Raw genomic sequence first — 27,940 nt, 5'->3', positions numbered from 1 at the left:
GAGCCCCCGGCAGCCGCGCTCCACTTTGCGCCTCCCGACGCGTCAGGCCACCATCACGGGAGCAAATGCGAGCCGCGCTCCACGCAGCTCGCAGTTGCTTCCTTGTCAGCAGGGCGGGAATCGGCTGGGCCAATCTTCAGGCGCTTTGCGCCTGCCTATTGGCCCGGCCGATGGTCTGTCCGGAGGAAGGGGCCAATCAGGCCAATCAGGCCCCTTCCTCATCACGGACAAAGCCCTCCCACCAAGCCCTTAACGAATTATTTAGTCCGCGGCGCCGCGGACGTGTTAAGGATAGAATGTTGCCTCTCTAAAAATGCTCAACGAGATGGAGGACTGTTGTGATTCAGCAGGGATTTTTTGTTTTCTCAACGATACTGTGATGTGATGTAGACATACATGCTGGTGATATAGCTGATGTCAGGCCAGCTGTAGTATATAATTATGTCTCTTGTGTAAATTATATAGTTAAAATGGGCCTGTAGGGATTGCACTACTGCATATACCGGTTTGGACCTATCCATCCTCTTGGAAGTGAGCAGTAGTTAGCTGTTACTGTAATGATACTAACAAATTCTGGGTCCAACATCCCCTGCTACCATAAAATGTCTTCCAAAATACTACAGTATAGAATGGGAGTGCAATGAAATTCCATTTGAGACATAAAGGTAGTCTTGTTTAGGGATGGGCACAAACCAGTTTGCTACCCTAAATTTGTCACACATTTGGCAAGCTTGTGCCCATCCCTGATCCAAAGTTCAAAGACAGTGCCTTACCCAAACATTTCTTGGACCTTTTCTCCAGTTCGGTTCAGGCTGTTTAAACCCAGGTTTGCCCATCAGGTGTTAGGAGCCATTTAAACATCCATTTAATTCCCCCCTTCCAAGCAGGGAAAAGCACAGCAGACCGCTGAAATGGCTGACAACCATTTCAGCAATCGTTATAATTTCTTCTTGCTTTGAAGTGGGAGGGAGAGCGGTGGCAGTCATTTCAACCTGATAGCTTGACGAATTCACCCATCAGGTTTAAATGGCTTGGCAGCCATTTAAACCCTCCATTTTGCTTCCCCCCGCTAAGCAGAGGGAAGTGAAATGGGCCACTGAAATGTCTGCTAATCATTTCAGCCTAACAGTTAATTGGAGCCCACTGTTAGGCAGTAATGGATGCAAGCTGTTTCAATAATTGATTTTGCTCTTAGGAGTGGGTGGGAGGGAATGAAATCAATTGTTGAAATGGCTGCCAGACATTTAAACCTAATAGCTGAATAGCTGATGGACAGAAACGTCACGCTGTTAGATTTAAATAGCTGGCAGTCATTTCAGTGATAGATTTTACTCCCTCCCACTTCAAAGCTAAGGGGTATGAAATAGGCTGGCACAAACTATTATTTATTATTATTATATTTCTATAATAATTTCTAGCCAGTTTGTTTTGGGGTTTGGTTTGGGGATTCAGCTTGGGAACACCCCAAACCAAACCAGAATTTTCCAGTTCATACCATATGTTAAATACTTATTACTTACAGAAATGTTGGCACCAACCACATCACCTTAGGAAAGTTCTTGGTAGCTCCTCATGCTCCTATTCTACAAACATAATCCCTGAATTTGGGCAGTAGATCTTGTTTTCAATTAAATACAAATTGTAGCTTTTATCTTGCATAAAAGGTCATGTTAAGTCAGCATCAGTGCTCATAGACAATTGTGAAGTACTAATTTTGAGCATAATTCTGAGAATAGATTAGTCTGAGCATTCGTGCGCTCAGGCCTTGAACATTTTTCTTTAACTTCAGGAACCAAACTCATTTCTCAGCCTTCAGGGTTGTGTGTTTTAAATTACCATGTTTCAAAATTCTTTTAAAGCATGGAAATTAATCCTAATCTCTTGTTTTAAAAACAAATATTAACATTAGTGTGTGTGTGTGTGTGTGTGTGTGTGTGTGTATTCAGTAAATAAAGGAGTAATCTTCCTGGCTGGCAATCACCAAAACAAAAAGCTAAACTGATCATAGTTTAACATCTCCACAGTTCCTTGTAATTTCTTATAATTCCATCATTGCTGTGGGAAGTGCAATTCATTTACAGTGTGGTTCTGCAGTGCTGCAAACACTTTACATGTAGCTTGTTTTTGTTTTTTACTTTGGCATGCTTTTATTTATGTATAGATCGGAAAGTTTTGAAATAAACTTGTTTACATTGAGACTGTTTTAAATGAAAAGGATTTTTATTCATTCCCTTTTTGTAGTTATTTTAATGAGTAATTTTAGATTTTGTGTTTTCTTCTAGGAAACTATTTTGTATGTTTAAAATGTTGTTTTTAATCTGTGAATTCTTTCCCTTCCAGCACTGGTTGGACAACACCAAGAGTATTAAAAAACAAGTTAAAAGTAAGTCCCTGCTCCTTTGTTTTCTTGTATACATTCTACTTTTCACCTAAATGTGCATTTGAAAGTATTTTCATCTCTAGAATCTACTCTGCAGTATTCAAAGAAGAATGTTGCAATGCCAGAAACTTGGTAGCTTGCAAGTGGTGATGTGATTCCCTTTGACATGTTATATAATTGCTTTCTGCATGACACGCTGAAAGCTGATTCATTCTGGAGCAAGAGATTTTTTTAGTCACAACTACAAGAGGTTCTGAAGCCCCTTTCAAATTGCCATAGATTTTCTCTGCCTGTGGCCATTTGACTAAAAGGAATACGGAGTGGATTACATTCTAACAATCTGTGCCTCATTGGCCTTTTAAAGAATTCACATTACTTTGTCGGGATTAACACATCTGACAAAGGAACTGTCCTAGTAATAAAATGCAAAATGAGACAGAAAGTTAGAATATGTGGCATAACAAATGTCTCAAATTACTGGGAGTCAAAATTGAGCATAAGCCCCATCATGATCTCCCTGCAACAGTTTCTGTCACAGAAGGAGAGTGAGGTCTGGAGGATACTAAAACAGATGTTGCTCTGAACAACATCTGAAGGAGGAAGGCAGTGAGAAGATTCACTGCCTGAGTGAATAGTCTGCTTGTTTACTCCTTGTTATCATAAGTATTATTTCCACTATTCCAAAGTGGTGGCACATTATTGGACAGATTCAGAATTTGGTCTGGAGGCACACAGTTGAGTTATGAATGAGATCATAGAATATTTCAGTGGTTGTCTTGGGAACAGGCTTCCTTTTTAAAGGGATTTTATATTTATTATAGTAAGAGAAGACCTGGCCAAAAGACTTTACCTGGGTTTGTATAATTTGAAGGAACATTAATTTATCCGTAGTTGAATTTACTAGGGTGAGAGCTGTAAAACACTTGACACTTGTAAGAAAATCTTGACTACAAATTTGACTCTGATTTCAGATGTGTGTGTTGATCCTCATGGCAGACATGCCCAATATTATGAATGTTTTGTCCGAGTTTCCAAGCATTTGACTGGATGCATAGTCAAGATAAATTGATTTTGCATTCATAGAGAATGCCTTACAATATTGGGATTGAGCTACAGTGATCTGTTCTTGCACACACAAATAAATTTAATGTGATAAGGCTGTTGAGTTGGCTTCTTAAGATATGAAAGTATTTTTGTCTACTGTAAGTTCTGCAATGGAGGAAATCTTTTACAGCAGCCAGAGGCAGGCACAAGGGAAACAGTCATATGATACTAAGCCATTGTTGCTAGGTCAATTATTGTGACCTTGTGAGAATAACTACTAAAGTAAGTATTTGCAGAACAATTACTTTGCTGTCAATAACCCAAATACATTTTTTTTTTTAGTTGGTCCACCATACTGTCTCCATCTCCGTGTAAAGTTTTATTCCTCTGAGCCAAATAACTTGCGTGAAGAACTCACAAGGTACATAGAGTGCATATCCTTCCACAAATGTCGTAAAAAGGAAAGCAAACTGTAGCAGAAAGCAGAATAACTGACATAATAATAAATTGATCCAACATAGCATTACCAAGGATGGAAGGATTTCTGTTCTTGGTGTGGCTCTCGCTCTCGCGCTCTCTCTCTCTCTCTCACACACACACACTCACACAGACACTCACACACACACAGACACTCACATACTCTTTCCATACTCTTTCCGCCTCCCTCTCCCCCCTCCGGTCCCCGCCCCCCCAGCCTGAAAAAGTTTGGGGACCGCTGGGGCAGGAGGTCCTCAGGATCAGCATTTTGAGCGTCTTTGTGGGAAAATTTGTTCTCCATGGTCTTAGATCTTTCCACTCATGGAAAAACTGCCCTAAATCCAAGCCTGTGTCTTGTATTAGTTCTGTGTAATTTTTATTGCTCTCCTTTGTGAACAGCCTTGAACAGATCTGTGGAGAGGCATTTTATCCAGTTTCCAATTTATTAAGGGGTTGCATAACTTGTGTTTATACTGCTGTATTTAGTAGGTTCTTCTGAGTCAGTGTGTCACCTCCGTAATTGTTTCATCTCCAAATAAACCAAACTTCCAGTCATGATGTACTGTCCCTGAAGGACATGGCTAGGGAGCACACGAGAGAGAGGAGGGAACAAGATGATCCAAAAATGGTCACTTCCACGTGCCCAGCAGCCCAGTAAATGTTGTTTTCTGGGTTTTTAGTGACATGGCAGTTCTTCTGATGAAGGTTCAGGACTGTAATGCTGTTCGTTTGTTTCATAGTTATATTGTATTAGTAATCATAACTAAGTTCATGATACCCTTTTTGAGGAATTTTTACAGATTTGGTGTTAATGTTCTCCAACAGTTTTGGAAATTCATCCTTTTTATTTTTTAAATGTAGTTAAGACAAGCCACAAAACAAAATTCTTAGAATTTCATCCACTCTGTGTGGAATGCATTGCTCCTTGTTTCCCTGCCCCAAAGTGAGACATCAAAGTGTAGCAGAAAGCTCAAGTATCAGGTTAATGTTTTAAAATTCATATTAATATCTACTGCCAAGCTTTAGTGCTGGTCATGTGGACTGATGGCTTTATTCTTGCTCTTCCTTCCTGTAATAGGTATTTATTTGTTCTTCAACTAAGACAAGACATTCTGAATGGCAAGTAAGTGCTGCTGAAAATTCTACTAAGTATGTGGCTTGTTTTCATCCATATATGCTGCAAATATGAAAACCCAGAGAGGACATGTATCAGTCACCATAATACCATTCAGCTTTGTGGAAGTGTGCGTTGTTAATAATTGCTGATACGCTTAACTGTGTGTGTGGTTTGCTGAGACTTGAGGCTGGACCTGGTGAAACATAAGTGCAATCACTGTTAAGGATATTTCCTGCTATTCCCCTCACCTCATAAACTGCTAAAAAAAACAAAACTAGAAGTGGTGGAACCCTCAGTGACAAAAAGCCATACATCCCATAGTGCCTCAGTGAAGTGAGGGAAGCAGATTTCAGGATTTCTTTTCCAGTCAAGATGCTTCCTTTGATGCAAAAACGTGGTGGTAACTATCTTGCCCTTCTCATTTTTGTCAGTACAGCTCTCTTTCCTGCCGGACCAAGTGGCATCCAATGACCGCTGGTTGTCAGCTTCTCAGATAATTCATTTTTTGGGACAAGAGAGAATTAGCCAAATCCATGTCAGCAAGCAAGCACTTCAACAAATGCTTTGTTGGGTCCAACCGTGGTGTTCTCTCATTATGCCTCCCTCCCTGCCAAAGAGCACTACAGGCACTGGAACAAAATCTGCTCTGCGTTCCTGGCCCCAAATAAATGAGACTGGCTTTGACCAGGGCCAGGGCCTTTTTGGTCCTGGCCCCGGCCTGGTGGAATGCTCTGCCAACCAAGATCAGGGTCCTGTGGGACTTCAGTCAGTTCCACAAGGCTTGCAAGGCAGAGCTGTTCTGTTAGGCCTATGGTTGAGGCCAGGAATATAATTTCTATAACATCTAATTGCCTGGCCTCCCTTGAAGATATCATGTGAAGAAAGCCATCAGAACAATAAGGCAAAATACATCTTCCCCAAAAGTAATACTCTCCTTGGCAGACAGGTTAGATGCGGAATTGTTTTTTAAGTAAAATGTGATTTTAAAACTGTTGCATTTAAAGCTGTTGCATGAGCCTCATGGGAAGGGTGAGAGAGAAAAATTAAAGATTTTATTTATTCATTAGGGGCTGAGCCCATTGCATTCAGGAATACAACAGGTGTTAGATTAGGGTGATGGAGTGGAAGAACTCTGTGGATGGCCTCCTCTTCTCCCCAGGACTGCAGATCCCTGCCACGTGAGAGCTGCCCCTGCCAGTAAGTTCCATAACAGCTGTCTGCTATGAAACTCACTGGCAGGGGCAGCTCTCATGCAGCAAGGATCTGTAGCCTCCAAGCCTCAGAGAGAAGTGGAAGGAGGAAAGGGTGGCCAGGGGTTGGGGACGGAAGGCAATTGGCTGGCTGCTGGACAGACAGGCAAGCTGGTTGAAGGAGGAGGCACTTGGGCAGGACAGCCACCCTGAGTGGGCATTAAGCACTGAGTGGCACTTAAGCCATGAGACACGCTCCTCCTCCAAGGCCTTACCAGAAATATATAGTGGAACAGCCCCACAGTTATCCTTCTTGGCTTCCTAAATGTTGCCATAATTAATTTTCCTTATCCTGTTACTGAGAATATTCAGGGTTATAAAAATGTTTGTGAAGGGCAGCAATATGGATGGTGATGTATAGTTTTGTGTGGTACTTGCTTTGTGATAATTATGTTAGTTTCTTCAGCCCAGACTGCATTTTGAGTTAGTGCTTATTAGTCATGTGCCTGAGCAAGATACCTGTAGAACTGAAGGTTGACTTATCCATCAGATTTCCCTAAGAGGGGTAATATTTAAATTGAATAAACATATCTTTTCTAGGTTCAATAAGCATATGAGTTTGTGCGGTCTTAAATCTCCCATCACTAGACTTTATATAATGGTGCTGCTTTAGACACACTTAGGAAAAATTTATCAAGCTGCCTCTTCCAAATCCTTAAAATACTTTCATTTTCTAAATTGCCTGTTGTTGTTTTTCTTCCCCCATTACAGGTTGGAATGCCCATTTGAAACAGCTGTGCAGTTGGCAGCTTACATGTTACAGGGTGAGTGGATTGAAGGGAATTGTGTGGGTGTAGTGCGGGAGGCCAAAGATCATTGCAGATCTGAATGGTTTCCTACAGAGACAGTGCTTAGGGGGGAAACCATATGTATAGTTTCATAGTCATTGTGTGTACCACTGATGGGAAGTTATAGTTGGCTGTCCATTCCCATCACATGACCATGGTGTGAGGAAAAAAGGCTTTCACTTTAAAAAGAAGAATTGTTTATCAGTTTGACACATGAAGCAGCTCTATTGATCCATGTTGTGGTTTTGCTCATCAACAATGAAGGTTCTTTATCTAGAGATGGGATCAGGTAATCAGAAGAATGTGCTACCTGCATATAATAATAGCTGTTGCACTGAAATGAACAGAGACTGTCAAGAGGCAGCATAGATGAAGTTGGGATAAATAAGCATAAAGGGAAAGGTGAGCTTAAAAGGGGCACTTCTTGTTTTCTGGTGAAGTCTTTGTGGCAACACTGTTTCCTCTCCACTTTTTATAACAATTCTACAAAGCCAGTTACAGATTTTAAATCCTCAATTTAAAACCTCTGTTATTGATTTGTGCTTGCACAGTCAATTTCTTCTACCTATTTTTGTTGACAGTTTCTTTAAGAACACATTGCACACTTGGCATTATATACTTTATCTTAAAAGTCGCTTGTGCTGAAGTGATCGTCATTCAAATCCCTGGGAAAACAGATGTAAGAAAACAAAACCGCCCAGAGCCGTAGGGAAGGGCAGTATAGAAATCTAATCTAAATAAATAAAATAAATAAAATTTGGATGAGGCAAGAGTGTCTACAGAGGGCATTGAATAGATCAGTCACCACCATAGAAGAAATCTGTAGCACTTGCCTAATCTCAAAAGGAGGAGACACACAGGGCAGATAGGGCCTCAAAAGGTAACCTCCGACTCTGGGCAGCTTCATAGGGAAGTAGATTGTCCTTCACTGCTCTTATTGTATTTTGAGCATTAGTAGATGAAACTAGCACTTTGGATTATGCCTGGAACCTTATGGAAAGTCTGTAACTATGTCCTTCCCACTAGTGTTTACTTGAGTAAGTCCTACTCATTAGTTGCATTGCTATATTCTGAATTTATTAAGAAAAATATATATACATTACCTCTCCAGAGAGCCTGCTTGAGGCAGCTCAGAAAGTAAGATGTGATGAAATCATATTATTAAAAATGCAGGAGATTTATAAACACTGGTCAAAAGCAGGCTCACTAGAAATGCATTGAAGTAATCTAAAATGTCATAATTTGCGGCTGTTATGGGACTAGTTGTCCAAAAAGACTGGAGCAGCATATTTCACATGAGATTCTGCACATTCTGGTACACTGAAATTTCAGTTTTATTAGCTGGCATTTACTTTCCATGCTGCTTTGCTCTCAAATAGAGGTTGCCTGTGTATTGGTGTGTTAGGAATTTTATTAAAGAAGTCTCTGATCTCACTCCCAGCATCTCTGGTGCTTCCAATGATCCCTATAGTCTTCTTAGATTAGTCATGGCAGGATATTTAGGCAAGTTGACTTTGAGCCTACCTATGTACCAGCCTGGAGTATTTGAAACAATGCTATTATATGCTGTTGATAGAGTTGAAAAGCATCAAAGAGCACAAGCAGTTAAGGACAATAAAATAAAAGTGTTTCTTCTTTTGCTCTGGTTTATATAGAACTGGATCTGAATCTTAAATGTTACTAGGTTAACTGTTTCCATAAGAATGAAGTAAACGTGACATTTCTCCACTTTTCAAAGGGGTAATAGGTGAAAAGAGCCTCTTGTGGCGCAGAGTGGTAAGGCAGCCATCTGAAAGCTTTGCCCATGAGGCTGGGAGTTCAATCCCAGCAGCCGGCTCAAGGTTGACTCAGCCTTCCATCCTTCCGAGGTTGGTAAAATGACTACCCAGCTTGCTTGCTGGGGGGTAAACAGTAATGACTGGGGAAGGCACTGGCAAACCACCCCGTATTGAGTCTGCCAAGAAAACGCTGGAGGGCGTCACCCCAAGGGTCAGACATGACTTGGTGCTTGCACAGGGGATACCTTTACCTTTACTAATAGGTGAAAAGGCTTTAGCTAGTGTGGTGTAGAGCTAGCATGGTGCAGTACTTAACAGCAGCGGCCTCTACTCTAAAGAAACAGGTCTGTTTCCCCACTCTTCCACATGCAGTCAGTTGGATGATCTTGGGTCAGGCACTTAGAGCTCTCTCAGCCTCTCTCAGCCTCACCTACCTCAGAGGGTGTTTATTTTGGAGAGAGGATGGAAAGCAATTGTAAGCCACATTTGGGTAGTGAAAAGTGGGGGTATAAAAAACGACTCTTCTTTGTTTTGGTTTGGATCCTGTTGCATATTTCCTGTTCCAGCTTCTCTCTGGCAATTGCAGAGAGTTTCTTCTGCTACAGTGCTTGACGTCCTTTGCTGCTAGAACTTCTTCTATGTTGTAAGATCACTGATTTTCAAGGAGACCTTATGGGCACAGGAGTGTTGATGGAAAAGGAAAGGGAAGTTCCCACAGCAAAGGGGCTGCATGAGGCAAATGAGAGTGAAGAATGGGCCCTTTACCTGCAGAAATTCTAAACAGGATCCAAGCCATTGAGTGGATCCTGGTTGCATAAGGGTTTCTGTCATTCAGGTACTGTTGAGATAGGAAGATCCTAATTTCCCAATTGGGGCTTCAGGAAAGAGTTAAGTATCTTCTTGTCCTTAACATCTAGTCAGTGTATCTGAATTGGCCATAGATACAAATGTGGACAGCAGCAAACTCAAGACTTCAAATGCAATGTCTAGCTGTGTACATGTTGTTTAAATCAGCTGGAACCTAAGCTAGCTATGACAGCAGCTTTCTAAATTAGACAGGCAGCACTGTGGGAGTAAATTATAGATTTAGGAACTTTCTTTGTAGAAGATTGAAAAGCTCATGAAAATGCAACTTAGAAGTTTTTAGAATAAGCAAATTGGTATTCAAGACACAACATGTATTAAAGTATTTATGTGGCATGAAATTGAATGATTTTTTAATTCAGTAAGCAATTTCTTTCCCTGACCTGCCTTTTTCCTCTTATGGTATGAACCCATTCGTAAGGCTTTTTCCCCCATGCTTTCATTAGTTGTTGTGTGGGTATCCAGCAAAAAGTGGCAGGAAAACAAATAATTCATTTGTGCTATTAGCAATGCTGAAGGGGAAATACGTATTTTTTTCAAGCTCACGCCACATGATTGGTCTTCACAAAGGAAGAGCTAGCAAAAATAATAAAAATCAAAGCAGTATAAAGTGCTTTCAGCAGTGGGTCACAGTAAATGTACAGCATAGGGTTGCCAGATCCAGGTTGGAAAACTCCTAGAGGTTTGGGTGTGGAGCACGGGGAAGACAGAGACCTCAGTGGTGTACAATGTCATAGAGTCCCACTCTCCAAAGCATCAGTTTTCTTCAGAGGAACTGATCTTTGTAGTCTGGAGATGAGTTGTAATTCCAGAGGATCCCAGGCCCCACTTGGAAGTTGGCATCCCTAGTACATCTCTTGATTTACACAAAACTTGATGACTTTCTGCTGAACTTGTGAACTGGTTTCACTGCAAAATATTTATTTGCATGCTGTGTGGAAGAATTTTGCTGAATATTTTCCTCATGGTTTTCTTGCTGAATGTTATAATTTAGCTGTAACAGGATTGATTAAAAACAACATCAAAACAACTTTTTAAAATTTTGTTTGCCACTGATTTCCCTGTCAGGTGTCCTGTCACCATCCTACTTGTTGCTGCTTCCTTTGAAATGAAAACTGTTTTTCTTTCTCCCTTTCCAAAAACCTGGTTTGAAAAACAGCATTCATTCTTGGTTTGCTTTGCTAGTTTGAAGCCCAGGGCTGCATTGAGATGTTGAAACCTGATTTGTTGCTGTGTTATGTACTCCCCTTTTTAATATGTGGAGAATAATGGAAAGATTTCACCTGCAGTGTTGACATCTAAATGCAAGCACCTAAGCAAATTGTAGGACTTATTGTAGTAGTAGTAGTAGTAGTAGTAGTAGTAGTAGTAGTAGTAGGAGGAGGAGGAGGAGGAGGAGGAGGAGGAGGAGGTGGCGGCGGCTCAAAGCGGCTTACAATCCGAACCCTACCCGAAGGAGGCTCAAGGCGGCTTACAATCGCCTTCCTTTTCCTTTCCCCACACCTCACAGACACCCTGTGAGGTGGGTGAAGCTGAGAGAGCACTGCCCGGTCAGAATAGTTTTATCAGTGCCGTGGCGAGCCCAAGGTCACCCAGCTGGTTGCATGTGGGGGAGCGCAGAATCGAACCTGGCATGCCATATTAGAAGTCCGCACTCCTAACCACTACACCAAACTGAAAGCACATGATATAGCAACAAGCTACATTCATGCCTGTCACATCCATCTATTTTTGCTGTCTGAATCCAGCCATAAGGGAAGATGTGGCATGTGCTAATATGAAAGTCATTGATTCCAAACACATGTAGGGGGAGGAGAGAGTCCATAAGCATGGGTCTAATTGTGTCTAAGCTGCTGTTCAGATTTGGTTATGTGAAAAACATAAGAGAACCCTTTTCCAGATGACTGCTGAATTAAACAATATGTTGAGACACACACACAATTTCAGCCTGATCTACATGACAAGGCTATTATGATGATAAAATGGAGGTGATGAGAACACTATAAGCCATTTTGGGTCCTTAATATTACATGGGCAGCTGATAACCAACCCCGCCTGCTCTGTGTAGCAGCATCGGGACAGAGCAGCTAATATTTTACTGGTGCTGAAGCCAAAAGAAGTTCAGCGTGATTTATCAATCCATCCATTCTAGTCCAAAAAAACCCACCTGGGTACTGTGGTTCAGTGTTGCCTTGTACCACTTGCTTTGGAGGGTGGACGAATGAACCTGCCATGGGCCCATTATGCATGGCCGCCGAAATGGCGATTTCGGGGCACATGGAAAACGCGGAGGGGGAAGACACAAAGCACACCGGTTATGCACGGAACGGGGTGTGATGGCGGCAAAACCCAGAGTAACCGATTATGCACGCAGCAATCCCGGCGCCGCTTCTGGTTGCGCCCCGGTCACCCGGAAGCTGCGCTTTCCTCCGGGTTTCGCTAACGTGGCTTTTTCGGCGGCATGCACCAAAGCTGCGGCCGGTTGCAGCCGGCACCGTGCGTTATCGGTGATTTTAGTCGCCGCCATTCCACCCCGAATGTACGTTATTCTCCCCGTGCATAATGGATCATGTTGAGCAAAATAGTCTGGTATGCCACCATTCAACAGTAGTGTCATTGGTTGCCTACTCCTGACATAGTAATGTGGACACTTCACTAGCAGAGTGAAGGGAGCAGAGCTCTTCCTGCCTTAATCACATAGATAATCTCAGCTAATCAATGAACAGAATGATTTCAGTTCACTATGTAAGCAATCAGATCTGATTTTACTGTAGTGTCACTTAGGCTAAAGTAAATGTAGTCAGAACAACTAAAAATGGGAAAGTGAAATGAGTCGAGAGCATTTTTGTAAACAATAGCAAAGCAAATGTTGAGGGGGATAGCATTTTTCAACACTATTTCAAATGTTCCCAAGAAGTAATGAGCAGACTTGAGCAACATGAGCTTTGTTTATGCTTTTTGATCTGTGATGGCTCATTCTGACATTTGTCAATTAACATGTTCTTTAATTCTCAACATAGGCCACCTCCTAGGGCTTGGGATCTTGCCATTTTTTTAAAATTTAAAAGTAGTTTGAGCTCAAGTATGTGAATATTCTTACCTTACGTATTTACTGCAAAAGGACCAATTTTTTTAAAAAAAAGAATTTGATGCTGATATTCTTGCATCTGAAAAAACTGAAAACATTCGACATCTGGAAGTGAAATAGTGTATCATTTTAGATAATTTGGATTTTGCTCTGCTCCAGTCAGTTAATTAGAAAATGCTTCCCTTTCTGGAATTCTGCTTGAAATATTTCTCTTTGCAGCTGAACTTGGTGACTATGACCCTGCCGAGCATGTCCCAGACATAGTGTCAGAGTTCAGGTTTGTGCCTAGCCAGACTGAAGAGATGGAACTGGCTATCTTTGAGAAGTGGAAGGAGTACAGGTAACAAATGCCATATAACAATATGAAAACATCTGAAACCTTTCTGGTTATTCTATGAATTCAGGATAGATATTGTTGTTCTGGGGAAAAAGTTTTCTATCCCTGCTGGGACCTTGCCTGAGTACTGTAGTTTTATTTATGCCTTTCAAAATATGTGTATCCTACAGTCTGTCCTAACCAGATGAAACATAGTAGATAAAATGTTGTAACCACTGGTTTTAATGGCAACAGTGACAGAAAACATGACTCATCCTCTCACAAAATTTGTGTGGCTAGATAAGTGGCAGCTGAAACAATGCATTTATTGAGTTTGCTTTAATTGTATCAGTGCTGGTCTTCCTTCAAAACCAGTGTGAACCCGTAGAATCATGGCATCTCTGATTGGCAAACTCTCTAAGGTTTCACATATTAATTTTATAATGACATACTTTCCCATCCTGCCATTTCAAGGGAATAGGTTCAAATGTGGTATAAGTAAAATTGAGCTTTTAGGCCAACGTTACTTGTTTTTTTTCTGCAGACCATGGAGATTTTCTCCTTAGTTCTCCTTCTAATCTTAATTTTCTCTCTTGACATATTTGACTTTTTCCCTTCCATCATCTAAACTTCAGGGGACAAACACCAGCCCAGGCAGAAACAAATTATTTGAATAAAGCAAAATGGCTGGAAATGTATGGCGTAGATATGCATATAGTTAAGGTAAGTGTCTAAAATCCCAACTTTTTGTGGAATTATTATAGTTTTAATGTAGGATTAATAATTACAAACATGAAATAGAAAGAAAACAATATCATTAAGCTTGCAGGCTGTACACATGATGTGACATTAAAATATGTGGGATCACTCTCATACAGCCTGTCAAAGACCGTTTATGCACTGGGAACTTCACTGCCCCAGCTTCCACGCAGAAGCACAAATCGGGGGCGGATGAGACGCACTGGGCCAAATACTCCCCCGTGTGGGTGCAGGAAGAGGTGGGACAACCTACCATGACTAAAACTCCAGCCTTGCAGACTGACATGAAACCTCCAGTGCGTAAATGGTCAAAGGCAGCTTCCATGGTTTGGAGTAGAATCCTAAGTAGATTCAAGTGGATAGCCATCTTGCTCTAAAAAACTACTACAAAGTTTTGAATGCATAGGCACCTTTAAGACCAACAAAGTTTTATTCAAGGCATGAGCTTTTGTGTGCAAGTACATTTCCTCAGACAATGGAACTGTCGCTTTTAATTGCATCTTTTCACAGCTGGAAAAGTTTCTGCCTTTAATCACAAACTTTACATTGTTATTGCCTTAGTGTTTTTGTGAACTCCATTTAAACCCAAAGGACTGATTTGATAGCAAAGAATTATCATATTGCATATTTGGACTTATGATGCTAATTTGCTACTAATTTAATTTCTCCTTATATCTGTACTCTTATGATCCCTGTTCCATTGTCTGAGGAAGTGTGCATGCACACGAAAGCTCAGACCTTGAATAAATCTTCATTGGTTTTAAAGGTGCCACTGGACTCAAATTTTGTAATCCTATGTAGTGTTACACCTTTCTAAGACCATTGACTACAGTGGATAGTAGAACTCTGTATAGGATTGAAATCTATTGCTCATATGCCCAGCTGTACTATCAGGCAATCAGAATTTACAGCAGTGTATTCAGTGCAAGAGGAATTGCTGATCCTATTTTGAAAGCTGAGGAGATCAAAATAAATAGGTTTTATGTTACTTGAAGAAAATTCTGATACAATTTTTCTTCCAAAAATGTGTCTAGGATCTTGGTGAAAGCTCAGTGAAGTGCATAAAGAATAGAAGCTTCTAGTCTATAATAATTACCTATAATAATTATAAGGAAAATGTCATATATTGTTTTTTTTAAATAAAAATAATATCTTTTTAAAACAACCCAGAGCAACCAACAATATAGTGTGCAAGATCCAGAGATTCTGCTCGTAGAACTCTTCCTTTTGTCTGCTAGTCACTCTTGATGGCTGTATGATCCTTAGGAATAGTGTAGGGAGCTGCAGAAGTAGGAGAACATTCACAGAATTCTGAGCCCAGGCCATGACATCTATTAGGCATGTAGAAGGTCTCAGGTTCAAACCGCAGTATTCTAGTTAAAAGGATCAAGTAGCAGAAGATGTGGAGAACCTTTACCTGAAACGCTAGAGGGCTGCTGCTGGTATGAGACTGGATGGACCAATGGTCCCACCCACTATAAGGAAACAACATGCTTTAATTTGTTTGTTTGTCCAAGTGGAAATGTCTTTTGTTTGCCCAAGTTAAGTGGGCTACCTCTGTAATAAACAATTCAAAGCATAATAATACATTTCATAAAAACTATGATTACTCTTACTTTGAGGTAAGAGAAAGTTCACTAGAGCAGAATATATGCAAAGTTAGCAGAGTTTGAGATAGTTAATGATACTGTGGCAAGATTAGAATACATGCACAGTAGGGCTTGTAAGATTGAGATACTTACAATGCTATAGCAAGATTAAATGCTCAGTCTTAACAATAAATGAAAGTATATTTAAACCAAAGGTAAAGTGTACCAGCATGCATTCGCACCTGTGGAAATATTCTGACTTAATATGTTAATTGCTGTCAATTAGGCAAGAGATGGTAATGATTATAGCCTTGGACTAACACCCACAGGAGTTCTTGTGTTTGAAGGAGAAACCAAGATTGGCTTGTTCTTCTGGTAAGTTGGATCATTCATAATTCCTTTAGAGGTTAATCTAGCTCTTTATAAGAAAGTTTAAACCATTTGAAATCCAGACAAATATTATTCAATGATGGCAATCTCTGATACATGCCTCCTCCACCAGCAGCACTTTCCTTAGTGGAAGGCAAAGCAGAGTTCTTAGAACATATCTGTTTGGCTTTTTTTTGCAAAGTTTGTGACTGTTGTGTTAGAGGGCTTTATTTGAGTATGATCATTTGTATTATATTGGAATTAATATGAGGTACGTGCCTCCTGCTTAAAACTATACTAATAAAAATTATACTAGTAAAAATTACAGTATATTGCTGAAATATTCTTTAGTTCCCTAGAAACATCTAGGAAAGCGATATAGTTGAATCAAGAGCAAACAACGACAAACACAAAAATTAAATTGGCTGTCCTTATGTTGAAACTACTGATCCATCTGTCTCTGTGTTTCAAAAGGTCCTATTAGTTAACTTGTAGTATTTATATATTTTTAACTTGCATCACAAGATAATGTGTGGTATCTTAATACTAGGGGTGTGCATTCTGCTAGTCTGAGACTGGAAAATACCTTATTGTTATTTTCTGGGTATTAATTCAGATGGATTTATTCATTTAATTTTGCTATTTCCAGTTATTGAAATGCCTGAGCCCCCCAAAATCCAAAAATATTCAGGACTTTTTGGGACTTCTGGGTGGCTAGAGTTAAGGCATTTAAGGAGGCCAAGATTCCTTTAGATGCCTTGGACTTGTTCATTCCAAGCAGTAACTTCACAGTGTGGAATGAAGGAGGCATTTAAAGGGATCTCAGTCCCATTAAATGCCTTGGACTCAGAGTTCTTTCTAAGCCATGAATTTGCAGCTTGGAGTGGAGAAGGCACTTAAAGAAGCTGAAATTCCTTTAAACGCCTCAGATTCAGAATTCACTTCAAGCCACGACCTTGTGGCTTGAAGTGGAGAAAACCTTTGTATTATACATCTTGCGCAGACTGACATAGACAGATCTTGCACAGACAGTGTTAGCCAGGCTGCTAGATTCAGTGAGGCCTAACATTTATCCTCTAGACTCCTGCTCCTCATGGCTCTTAAAAAAGAGAAATGAGAAGAGGAGGACTGCTTCAGGAAAAAGTGAATCTGTGCATGTACAGGGGGACCTTCCCAGATGGGTTGAAGGAGGCGATTGTTTGTCTTCTGCTGAAAAAATCATTGCTGGACCTGCTGGACCCAACTAGCTACCACCCTGTTTCACATCTCACATTCCTGGGGAGGGTGATTGAACGGGATGCCATGGACTACCTTCTAGCATTCCTCAATGAAATATCGGCCTTGGATCCATTCCGATCCGGCTTCCAACCAGCCCATGGGGTGGAGTTGGTTCTGGTTGCCTTGATGGATCCCCAGAAACAGCTGGACCTAGACGAGTCAGTGCTGTTTGTTTTACTCTATCTCACAGCAGCGTTTGACATGGTAGATCATTAGCTACTTGCTTACCGATGCAGGGATTTGAGGGACAGCCTTCTAGTAGTTTGTCTCCTTTCTTCATGACTGAGAACAAAGGGAAGAATCGATCACACCGACACCAACTCCATTGTGGGATTCCACAAAATGTGATTCTCTCCTTGTCTTTTTAAAACACCTTTATGCGCCCTCTCACCCTTCAAAGATGGAGGTTCTGCGGCTAGGAAGGAAGGGGCCAAATCAGGAAGCATGTCTTCCCCAGCTAGATGACATGCAACTTACAACTGCACAGTCAGAAACCTGGGTGTGATCTTTGATGCCCTCAATATGAAGGCTCAAGTCATGAGAGTAGCACAACTAGCATTTTTTCATCTCCGCCAAGCTACTACTACTACTACTTTGATTCTGAGGCATTTAAAGGCATTTGTTCCTTTTATAAATGCCTAGGACTCGTGGAGCCAAAATAATTCTACATTCCTTAATATTTATCAGATCTGAATACCATACTTTTACTGGGATCCATTTTAGGAGAACAGGCAAGTGGGAGCCTGAAATCCAATCCAGTGATTTTTTTGTTTGCCTATTCAGTTGAATTAAGGCCTCTTCATCTGCTGTTCTCTGTTTTTGGGTTCATTATACCTAAACCCGAAAAATACCTGGTTGGGGCTTTTTGCACACTTCTATTTAATACATAAGCAGCATATAGAAAGTACCATTTACAGTAAAGTACACATGTATGACTGATTCTGTATTTTTCTTCCAACTGCACAGGCCAAAGATAACCAGGTTGGACTTCAAAAAGAATAAATTGACATTGGTGGTGGTTGAAGATGATGAACAGGTAGAAGAAAAGACCTCCCTGTTTTACCATGTTTTAGAAAGAAAAATTGCTGTCCCTGAATTGCATTCTAAGGTGTCCTGTAGATGGAAGAAGTTACTTCTGTAATCATATGCATCTTTAAATGTATTCCAGAAGGTTTAATCATGCCAAAAGTGTCTGTTTGTCTAAATGGATTCTTAATTGAAAAAAACACCATTTAAGCAATAAGAAAAGTTGTTTGTGGTGCAATGTGAAAAGTGTATGTATCCCCAGAGGTGCCTATGTGGACATGCCTAAACACACACTGTTATTAGGATGTTTAGGCATACCTTGAAAGCCTTCAGAAGTTTGGGCTCTAATGTTTCTAAGAAAATATTACACCATCTTGTAATCAGTATGGAATGTGCTTTATACCTATTTGATTTCTTTCTACAGCATTGTAGTGGCTTCCCCACAATTATGAAACATCTTCCTTAGAGTCTTTCCCAAATCCATGTGTTTGTGAAGCTTAAAACTTCCTGTTCAGACCGGCTAATAGGGAGATTAAGTCTGTATCAGCTCATTTTTAAACATGTTTTTTCCAGCTTTTGAAATAATTATCATACATATATATATTGTCAAGAATTATTTCCCTAAATCCCAGAGATGGACAGAGTTGGGGAACTAAATAGATGCATCTGTGATACAATGTAGCCATAGTTAAGCACTGATTTCAGTGGAGAAATTTAACCACACATTCAAATAGTCAAGCAAATGTTTACTTGATTGGCTGAATATAATTCCCTGCTCCCTCTTTGTTTCAAAGCTGTCTGCCAGAAGGTAATCTTAAGGTCCCACCTGCTAAGAAGTTTATCTTTAGATTAGCCCTAGCATTTATTCAGTCATGCAATAGTTTGGTGGGTCAGTATCTCTTTCTAGTGCTCAAAGCAAATGGAACATGTTACGAAGGGACCTTCTATTCCTAAATGGCTAAGATTTTTCTTTTAATTTCTGCATGCTATAATCTTTATCATGATTGCTTTATGGATTACAATTTTGATATGTTAACTGTAGGAACTTGGGAAATTGTTCTGAAAAAGGAGAATGAGAGTTGTCATGTTCGTAGTGATGGAGTGCTTAAAATACATTATTTTTACCGGAACCCTGGGAGAACTAATTATTAGTCCAGTAAGAAGACTATGTGTGTGTGTATACACACACACACAGACATACACATATACATATATGCACACACTGCTTGACCGCCACTCCTGTCACCTGCCAGCTCGTGGCAGTTTACAGTAAGATCATAAATCTCTTGAATGTTTCTTGAAACTTTTATCTAATTATTGAAAAAAGTATCCTGTATTATCATCAGTTTTCATATAATATACCTTAATAGTCAGATAAGAGCTATAACATTGTACAGAGGGGCTTCATTTTGTTTCTTTGTTTTTGAGCCTCAGCCAGCAAGGATTTTTATGACTGAGACCCTTCCCCTTTCCATTCCCTTCAGGCCCATCATTGGCCATTTTGTGAGGGGCTGGATGGGGCTGATATAGCCATATATGATCATATTGTGATGTTTTTAATTAAAATATAAAAATAGGTAAAAACTCCCACCCGATCAGGGAAACCCTTCTGGGGCCATTGAGAAATCCCAGGGTTTCATGAAATCCCTGTTGAGAAAGCCTATTCTGGAGTGAAATTGAAGCAGTCATGAAATTAACTTTCTTTTCCAAGTTTATTTAGCGTTTCTTTTAAAAGGTGAAATTTTGTTTCCAGAATACATTGGAACTAGAAACAGCCTCTCCTTTTCCATTCATGTACACTAGCCATTGAAATATCACTAGAATCTCTTGATAATGCTGAATTATTAACTAAAACATACTCTGTCTCTGACATACATGTACACATACAGATTACTTTCTGTCCATGTTTAATTACTGTGTTTTTTATTATAAACATCTAACCTAAGTAACTTTGTAAAGATGCATGCACTGTAACAGAGTAATAGAAAGCATTGAAATGTGTCCTCCAAGATTGCTCTTTCTCTTACATAAGTCTGTTAAATCATTAGTATGGAAAAGTTTTAAGTAATATAGATCAATTTTTTGTTATATAAAAGAAAGGCAGATCTAGATCGGACTAGCAGAGTAGTGCATATGGTCAAAGATGTGCCTTGACTTTTGTTTTTTGAACCTGTATAGCTTTTTCTTTCCTGTTGATTAGCAAGCATTGTAATTAAAGTGCAGTTTGCTCATCTTCATCATTAACAAGAATCTGAACAGTCACCTACAGTTTCTGTTTTATCTCTGGTTTATTGCATGCCAAGGAAACAGGAAGAAATGTAGGTCTTAAAGATGTAAATATTAAATACTGAACACAGTAACAGGACTGGTAGATCTTATCTCCTTGGCTGTGGCTAGCACATGTTAGAGAGGAAATCTTTCTCCTCTGAGAATGAATGTAGTTTTTGTCTGGAGCTGTGAAATCAGTATTCATGTCTCTTTTATGTCATAATGTTCCTTTATTGTCTTTCAAGGGCAAAGAGCAGGAGCATACTTTTGTTTTTAGGCTGGATCACCCAAAAGCTTGCAAACACTTGTGGAAGTGTGCAGTTGAGCATCATGCCTTCTTCCGCCTTCGTGGACCCGTCCAAAAAGGTTCCAGTCGATCAAGCTTCATTCGACTGGGGTCGCGGTTCAGATACAGGTCAGCGGTCTTTCTTTTATTCCAGGTCTCCTTGCCTGACCTGTTTCTAAACGTATAGTCATGACTGTCGCTTCAGATTCTTTAGGCCATGACAAAAAGGAGTTTAAAGTGATGGTTAAGCTGGTCATAATAATCTGTAAATAAGGGAAATAGCACCCCAGTTCTTGGCCTTCTGCTTTGTTCAGACTTATTGAACTCCTTGTAGGCTACCTCATGGCTTTCAAGAATAAGTTTCTCTATTTCGTTATCCTAGAGAAAAGACCTGAACATTTATGGGTAGCTTTTGATTTTATCTGTATGTAATTCAAATGGCAGGACAGTTACAGCACCTTAGGTTCAGGTCTTTCTAGTCTCGATCCTCTTCCCCCCTGCATATGTATCTTTCATTCACTATTGTAAGAGATTGTGTTATAATAATAGGTCAATGAAAACTCTGAACCAGCCTTGATTAAGTGCACAAAGTATCTGTTAGATGCATTATAAAGTATTCCTTGGTGTGAATCCTACTAGGGGTGTGCACACAAACACCCACACACACCGACCAGTATCTTTGATTCAAGCATATTGGATCGGGTATCAGTATTCCCAAAAAAAGCCAGATTGAAATACCAATACAGTACTTGGAGCGGGTATTTTCCAGAAACCCCGTGTGTGTGTCTCCAATATACCTAAGCTGAAAAACTTGGAGGAAAAAAAAAGTGACGGCAAAGCTGCTAAAAACAGCTGTGCCATAGCTCAGCTTGAGCTCTAAACCAACAAGAAACCAACCCTGTGCGGTCCAACCAAACAGCCAATCCTCTGGAGAGAGCTCTCCCTGTGTGCTCAAGTTGGGATCTGTTGGATGGCCCATGTTAAAGTTGGCCACCTAGCAAACCCCACCAAGCAGCTGAGCTTGTGGAGAGATCTTTCCCCTCAGGCTCTGCTGCTGCAACAGGAGCCAGCCCCCACTGAACTGAGGCAACGGAAAGCTTGGAACTCCCGTGGACTCAGCCGATCCTGCACTGGCTCCTGTAACTTGCAGTTTGTTAAAGTGGGCTGTGAGTAACAGAACAGGAGCCAGCCCCAGCTGGAGGAGTGTGGAACTGTCAGCTGCTGTGGCCCCTGCTGGTCTTGGGATGGCTCCTGCTACATCTCCCTCCTCCTTGAATTTCCCTCTGCTAGCTCTTTCCATTGGTGCTTCAACAAATGTCCATGGGATCATTTGAAAATGTGGATCTTGTAAGTCGAATAAGTTATGCATGACTAAGCATGTGCAAATATTGCCTGTCTGTCTGTTGATGATAAAGTCTTGTAAGTAAATGAGTTGCTTTAGCATAATAGCAATGCCCTGACAAGAGCCAAGCAGTTAGAAGCACTAGCAGAGTAATATGGTCCCAGATACATGGTGATCATCAAAGTTTATCTCATTTCTTTGCTGTGTTCCTTCCTTCAATCTAGCGGGAAAACGGAGTACCAGACGACAAAGACCAACAAAGCCAGAAGATCAGCATCTTTTGAAAGAAGGCCAAGCAAACGATATTCAAGGAGAGCACTACAAATGAGAGGTGACTTCTCGTTACCATTTAACAATTCTTCTGTGCTTGTAGAGTGTCCAGGATCTGGAGATTTTCTTGAGATCACACCAGCTCAGTGACATTTTGCATTTCTCCTCTTTTAACATCCAGCTCCCATGTCATATCCCAAATCTCCTTTAATGCCAAAGGGTGTTCCAAAAGCAGAGGGTTGATAGTTGAGGTGAAACAAGTCTGAAGCCTTCATGAACTCACAGAGTGATTGGATTCTGGCCAATGCTAAGAATTACAATATTGTACAAAGGGAGACTATATGGTTTTCCTTTGGTTACTTTCCTTATCCATTCTAATTAGAGGCAATATTTGTGGAAGCTGAACAGTTGCATAGCATGGAATCCCTATGTGGTCCCTTCCTATGCTCCCCCCCCCCATTTCTAAAGTGTGTTTTGTGGTAGCATGTTCTAACCATTTAATCCAAAATTCTTAATATTGTGTAACTGATTTTTTTTTTACAGCCAGTCTTACTAAACCTGAAGAAACCAGGTAAGACTAGCTCCATCTAAAGTAATGCTTCTTCCATCCATGAATATTTCTTGACTCACTTATTTCGGAATATATTGACCTCATCTAGTCATCCACATAGGATTATCAGGAAAGCTCTTTGGGTAGAGGATATTAAATACTGTATTGTCATTGCTTATGGAGCTTCCATGAATTTACTGTCCATGTGGACTTGTCATTCTTAGAAAGCTACAGGTTTGTATGAGAAAATTTAAGTAAAAAGAAGAAGACTAAGATGCTAGGTGATTGTTCTGAAACTGAGGTTTTGTGTAGTTAAAAAGAGCATGCTTGAAACTTGTGGGAAGACTTTTAATTGGTCAAACACATAATGGGACAGGCAAAAGCAATGCCACAACCTGCAGTCTTCTGTCATAAAATGCTTCTGATATTGTCTTCCTCCTTTGACTCAATCACTGTAGTAAAAACTACCACGTTACTCAAAAATTAGGTGCAAAGAATATTCAAGCTTGTCCAATTTTTACATCTTTCCGCCTCAACTTCTCTTCATAGTGAATGAGAAAGTAAATACATTTGTAGTAAAGAATATTCTCAGAGGTGCTGAATTAATGTGTGTGTGTAGAGGGGGCGTTGAGCTAAAGAGTTAACATTTGTATATGCTTTCTAGCAAGAAGAGGTCTGTTCTCTGGGATATTAAGTTTATATTGTCGTCCAAGCTGGTTCTTGAAGAAGGTTTCATGTTTCCATTCACTGATCTTTGAGTGTCCATATTTGCAGAAATAAGGCCTTAGAACCACAATACCAAGCTGAGTAAGCCCATTTGCTTTAGTGGATTTAGAAGGATGTATTGTCGGGATTCTTCTGTCAGGCTTCTTTCAGCAGAGAAGTACTTCTTCAGATGGAGAATGACTTTTCTGATGGAGCAGATTCTCTATGGGAAGAAGGAAGTCATAAGATCCAACCCAAGACTTATTCCTTATTATTATTGTAAATAACCTTGCTTCACAGTTTTCCTAAAGTTTATAGTGTTTGTACTGATTTCCCTTGTCTAGTAAAAACAAGTAGCCTGAAGGGAATCTGTAGCCCTTCTTTCACTGATCGTTTACTGAGAATATTGTAAAATGTTCACCCAAGAGCTAGTAGCATTGTGTTTGATTGTGTATGTTAATTAACATTCGTAATTAAAATTGATCATGAAAAATACATACTGCTTCAGTCCAAAGCATTAGCTCAGCAGGGAGAAATGTGCTTCTGCGGAGAGAAGTATTCTTAGTACCCGTCTGAGCCTTCCTGTATGGGGAAATTCATAAGAGAGCCAAATAACCTATCCTAGTTTTAGGTGGATTTTCAAGCTCTTTTGGATGCCCATAGAGTTAAGACAAATAATCTGTTCTACATCTAGCGTTTATAAGAGAAAAAAACCTTTTGAATTGTCAATGGCATATTATATCCTCTCATGTTTTCAATTTTGCCCCCTTTCAGACAGACTTTTACCCTTCTGCCTTTCGTAGAATCATAGAGTTGGGAGGGATCTCCAGGGTCTAGTCCAACCCCTTGTGCAGTGCAGGAACTCACAACTGCCTACCCACCCACAGTGACCTCAGTTTCATGCCCAAATGATCTGCCCCCCCCTGCAAAAAAATTTTTTTTTCCAGAATCCAGGCTGGCCTGGAGGGAATTCATCTACAATCCCACAGTGGTGATCAGCAGTTCCCTGGGTATGCAAGGAAGGGCCACAAGAGACAAACACTGGCACATTCCTTCCTGCCCACCCGCTCACAATCTGCCTATGTGCATAAAATCAGTATTTCTGTAAGATGACTATCTAGCCTCTGCTTTAAAACTTCCTGGGAAGGAGACCCCCTCCCCCCCGCCTGCCCAAGGAAGCCTGTTCTACTGAGGAACCACTCTGTCAGGAATTTCTTCTGGATGTTTAGCCGAAAATTCTTTTGAATTAATTTTAACCCATTGGTTCTGGTCTGACCCTTAGGCAACAGAAAACAACTCTGCTTCAACTTTTATATGACAGCCCTTCAAGTATTTGAAAATGGTTGTCATATCACTTCTTAGTCATCTTCTCTCCAGGCTAAACAGACCAAGCTCCTTCAACCTTTCCTTGTACAACTTGGTCTTCAAACCCCTCACCATCTTCGTAGCCCTCCTCTGGACATGCTCCAGTTTTTCTACATCTTTTTTCAGTTGTGGTACCCAACTGCTGACTCATGTTCAGTGTCCGGTCTGCTAATACATGCAAGATTGTTTTGCATTACTTCATAAGATTTGTAGAATTTTAACCATAGTTTGACTTTAAGCTTCATGTAAATTGATGTAAATTGATGATTTAGAGAAAAGCCCATCTAACTCAGTGTTTAGGAAGTTGGTATCATCAACAGGTATTGGAGCCAAATGGTGGGATTTAAATCTCAAACTAAATAATGGCTCCAGTCTGAAAACTAGAGTTGACAGAATGTTTAGATCAATCTTTTCATTTGCTGTTCTGCTTCTGAGACTGGATAAATCCATAATTTAGCCATTTGGTCTTTGGGAAATTAAGTTGAAATTATTGGATTTTTCTTTCAGCCTTCCAAATAATGCTTCAAGCCAAAATAATGGGTCACAACAAGTAAGTCTACTATTCTGTTTACTTAAAATTCTTCTAATGACTTAATAGCCTTAGAATTTTGAAAAGGTCCAACTACTAAGTAGGAAAAATGACAACTTGCTAAGTTCGTCTTATTTATTAAAAATTTTATTCCCCATCTTTCTTCTTGGCCCAAGGTGGCTTACCAGTAATAATTAAAGCGTTACAAAATAAAATAAAAACCCAAGAAACTCCTTCACCAAAGATACTTGCTGTTTATTATTCTATAAAAAGGCCTTGGCAAACAAACGAGACCTTGCAGACGCTCCTAAAGTTCTCCAGGGAGAGGGCTTTCCTCATCACTTCAGGAGCCCTTTGTTCCATAGAGGGGGGACTGCAAGGAAAATGACCTGGGCTCTTGTTGATGCCAGACAGGCCACCCTAAGTGGGGGAACATTCAGACTTGGCACCTAGGAATATGAAGGACTGGCTCCTCTCATACGGTTCAGATATGTGACCCTAGTCTGTTAAAGGTTTAGAGGTCATAACCAGCACCTTGAATTGAACTTGAAAACAAACTGGCAGCCAGTGTAGCTGTTTTTAAAACGAGCAACACGTGTTCTCATTGGGTACCCCTGACAATAATCGGGCTGTTGCACTATGGACTAACTGCAACTTCTTGGTTATCTTCAAGGGCAGCCCAATGGAGGTCATGTTGTAGTAATCCAACCATGAAGTTAGAAAAGCATTGATCAGAAAAGCCAGGTCACCTGAATCCAAGAAAGGAGAAAGCTAGCAAACCAGATACAGCTGATAGAAACAATTCTTGACCACTGTACTAACCGGCTTTTCAAACAGCAAAGTTAGGTCCGTGAGCTCTTAAGCCAGTGAAACTTCATAGACTAGTAGAAAACTCTTCCCGGATTTCCCTGAATCCAGGATTGTGTATACTAGAGACAGCACTACTTTTGGGCCCTTCCACCCAACAGCTGCATGCTGTTAAAAACATACACAAGAAGGGCTCTGCTGGATCAGACCAGTCTAGCATGCTATATCATACAGTGGCTAAGCAAATGTCCTAGAAGGCCAGGGCCTTGCCTTTATTTTGCTTCCTGACACTGTTATTCAGTGGTTTATTGCCTCTGGAGTTTCCCTTTAATCCTCATGGCTAGTAGCCTCTGTTAGTCCTAACCTCATTGAACCTGTATAGTCCCCTGTGTCTGTGGCCATCACTGTTGTATGAGATCATGTGGTGTGGAGGTCTTGGGTACTTTTTGGTATGCAGTGGTGTGCTCGCTGTTAGAATCTAGCCACGTGAGAAAAGTGAACTGTTTTGTCTATACAATACAATAACATATTGGTAGCTAAAATACGTTGGCCATCATGTTTTGTTTTTCAAGAACTGGAATGCATTGCCAGCCTTGCCCTCTGTGACAGCAGTTTCTTCTAGCCCAGCCTTAGTGGAAATAGAAACTCTTTCAAGGTGTCCTCCTGGGACCAGCCAGCAAGACAACAAATGGTGCGTAACTCTGTCTCAGAATGAGGATGCTCTTACAATTTCCCAGACATACTAATCATATTTATCTAATCTAAAAAGAATAAAGTTGGGGTTGTTGGTGTTTGAGCAGAAAAGTGATCTGAGCTGAATGGGGTTACTCGGTCACTGTGTCATTTGAATTCACTGGGGCAAACCTGTTTCTGTAGCACCTCCTTATTTGGGGTATCATTCTGGCTTGCTTGGGATGGAAGATTTCTCTATCCAACCTGTTCAGCTATGGTCATGCTCACAACAGTGTGCTTAGCACAAAGGGCACTGAATAGCCTTACTTGGGGGTATTTCAGGCCCATACACACAATTATAAAATTTCAGCTGCTCAACTGCCTACATCTCTATAGTGATCGGGAGGTATTGGCATAGAAATGGAAATGGTTGTAGATAAGAGTTTCATTTAAATTAATTTCTCCTGTTGGCTCAAGCTCTGGCTGTCCTTCAAGATAAGAGCATAGTTCCCCATTTCTATCCCTATTCTCTCTCAAGAGTATTGATTTTTAAGTTCTAAGGGCACAGTGTACCCTTAAAGAGAGGACCTTTAATCTGCTTACATTTTTAAAGGTCTTCAACTGTTTTCATCCTCTCAAAAATCTGTCTACATATGATCAGAGCCTGTGTCTCCTTTTATATATCTAAGCTAAGAGAAGATAACATTGCAAATATGGATTGTTTGTGATTTTATTCATATTTACATTTAGATTCCACCCTTCTCCAGATGCTCAGGGTGAATCACATCTTAATTGTTATTTTATGTATATTTTGTTAATGATATTTGTCTGTCTACTTGTTAAAAGTGGGTGATTTATACTGAAGGGCATACCTCTGCTTGCACTTTCTTTTGGTACAATCAGAAACATAATCAAAGGGTACTTTATCTTTCCTTTTTTGATCATGATTTGTTCTAGTGTCTGAAATGGGAGATTTTTCTCTGAGGTCTTGGTTGATCAGTCGGTTTCTTCCTTTCCTGCTGG

The 27,940-nt window shown here is 40.4% G+C and overlaps 1 protein-coding gene across 4 annotated transcripts in view; it reads left to right on the top strand.

Annotated features, from left to right (window-relative positions):
- Nucleotides 1-27,940, top strand: part of EPB41L5 (erythrocyte membrane protein band 4.1 like 5) — a 77,805-nt gene that overhangs the window by 20,094 nt on the left and 29,771 nt on the right. For all 4 annotated transcript variants that reach the window (XM_077320553.1, XM_077320554.1, XM_077320555.1 and 1 more), the window contains exons 4-16: nt 2,341-2,383; nt 3,767-3,845; nt 4,980-5,024; nt 6,980-7,032; nt 13,006-13,126; nt 13,738-13,825; nt 15,737-15,825; nt 18,064-18,133; nt 20,637-20,806; nt 22,244-22,350; nt 22,833-22,860; nt 25,417-25,459; nt 26,818-26,936. In XM_077320553.1, coding sequence (XP_077176668.1) covers nt 2,341-2,383; nt 3,767-3,845; nt 4,980-5,024; nt 6,980-7,032; nt 13,006-13,126; nt 13,738-13,825; nt 15,737-15,825; nt 18,064-18,133; nt 20,637-20,806; nt 22,244-22,350; nt 22,833-22,860; nt 25,417-25,459; nt 26,818-26,936 — 1,055 coding nt within the window. The remainder of the gene's footprint in view (nt 1-2,340; nt 2,384-3,766; nt 3,846-4,979; nt 5,025-6,979; nt 7,033-13,005; nt 13,127-13,737; nt 13,826-15,736; nt 15,826-18,063; nt 18,134-20,636; nt 20,807-22,243; nt 22,351-22,832; nt 22,861-25,416; nt 25,460-26,817; nt 26,937-27,940) is intronic.

The sequence above is a fragment of the Paroedura picta genome, chromosome 2 (assembly GCF_049243985.1).
Source record: "Paroedura picta isolate Pp20150507F chromosome 2, Ppicta_v3.0, whole genome shotgun sequence".
In the NCBI taxonomy this organism is placed as follows: Eukaryota; Metazoa; Chordata; class Lepidosauria; order Squamata; family Gekkonidae; genus Paroedura; species Paroedura picta.
This window is presented reverse-complemented; position numbering and strand designations above follow the sequence as displayed.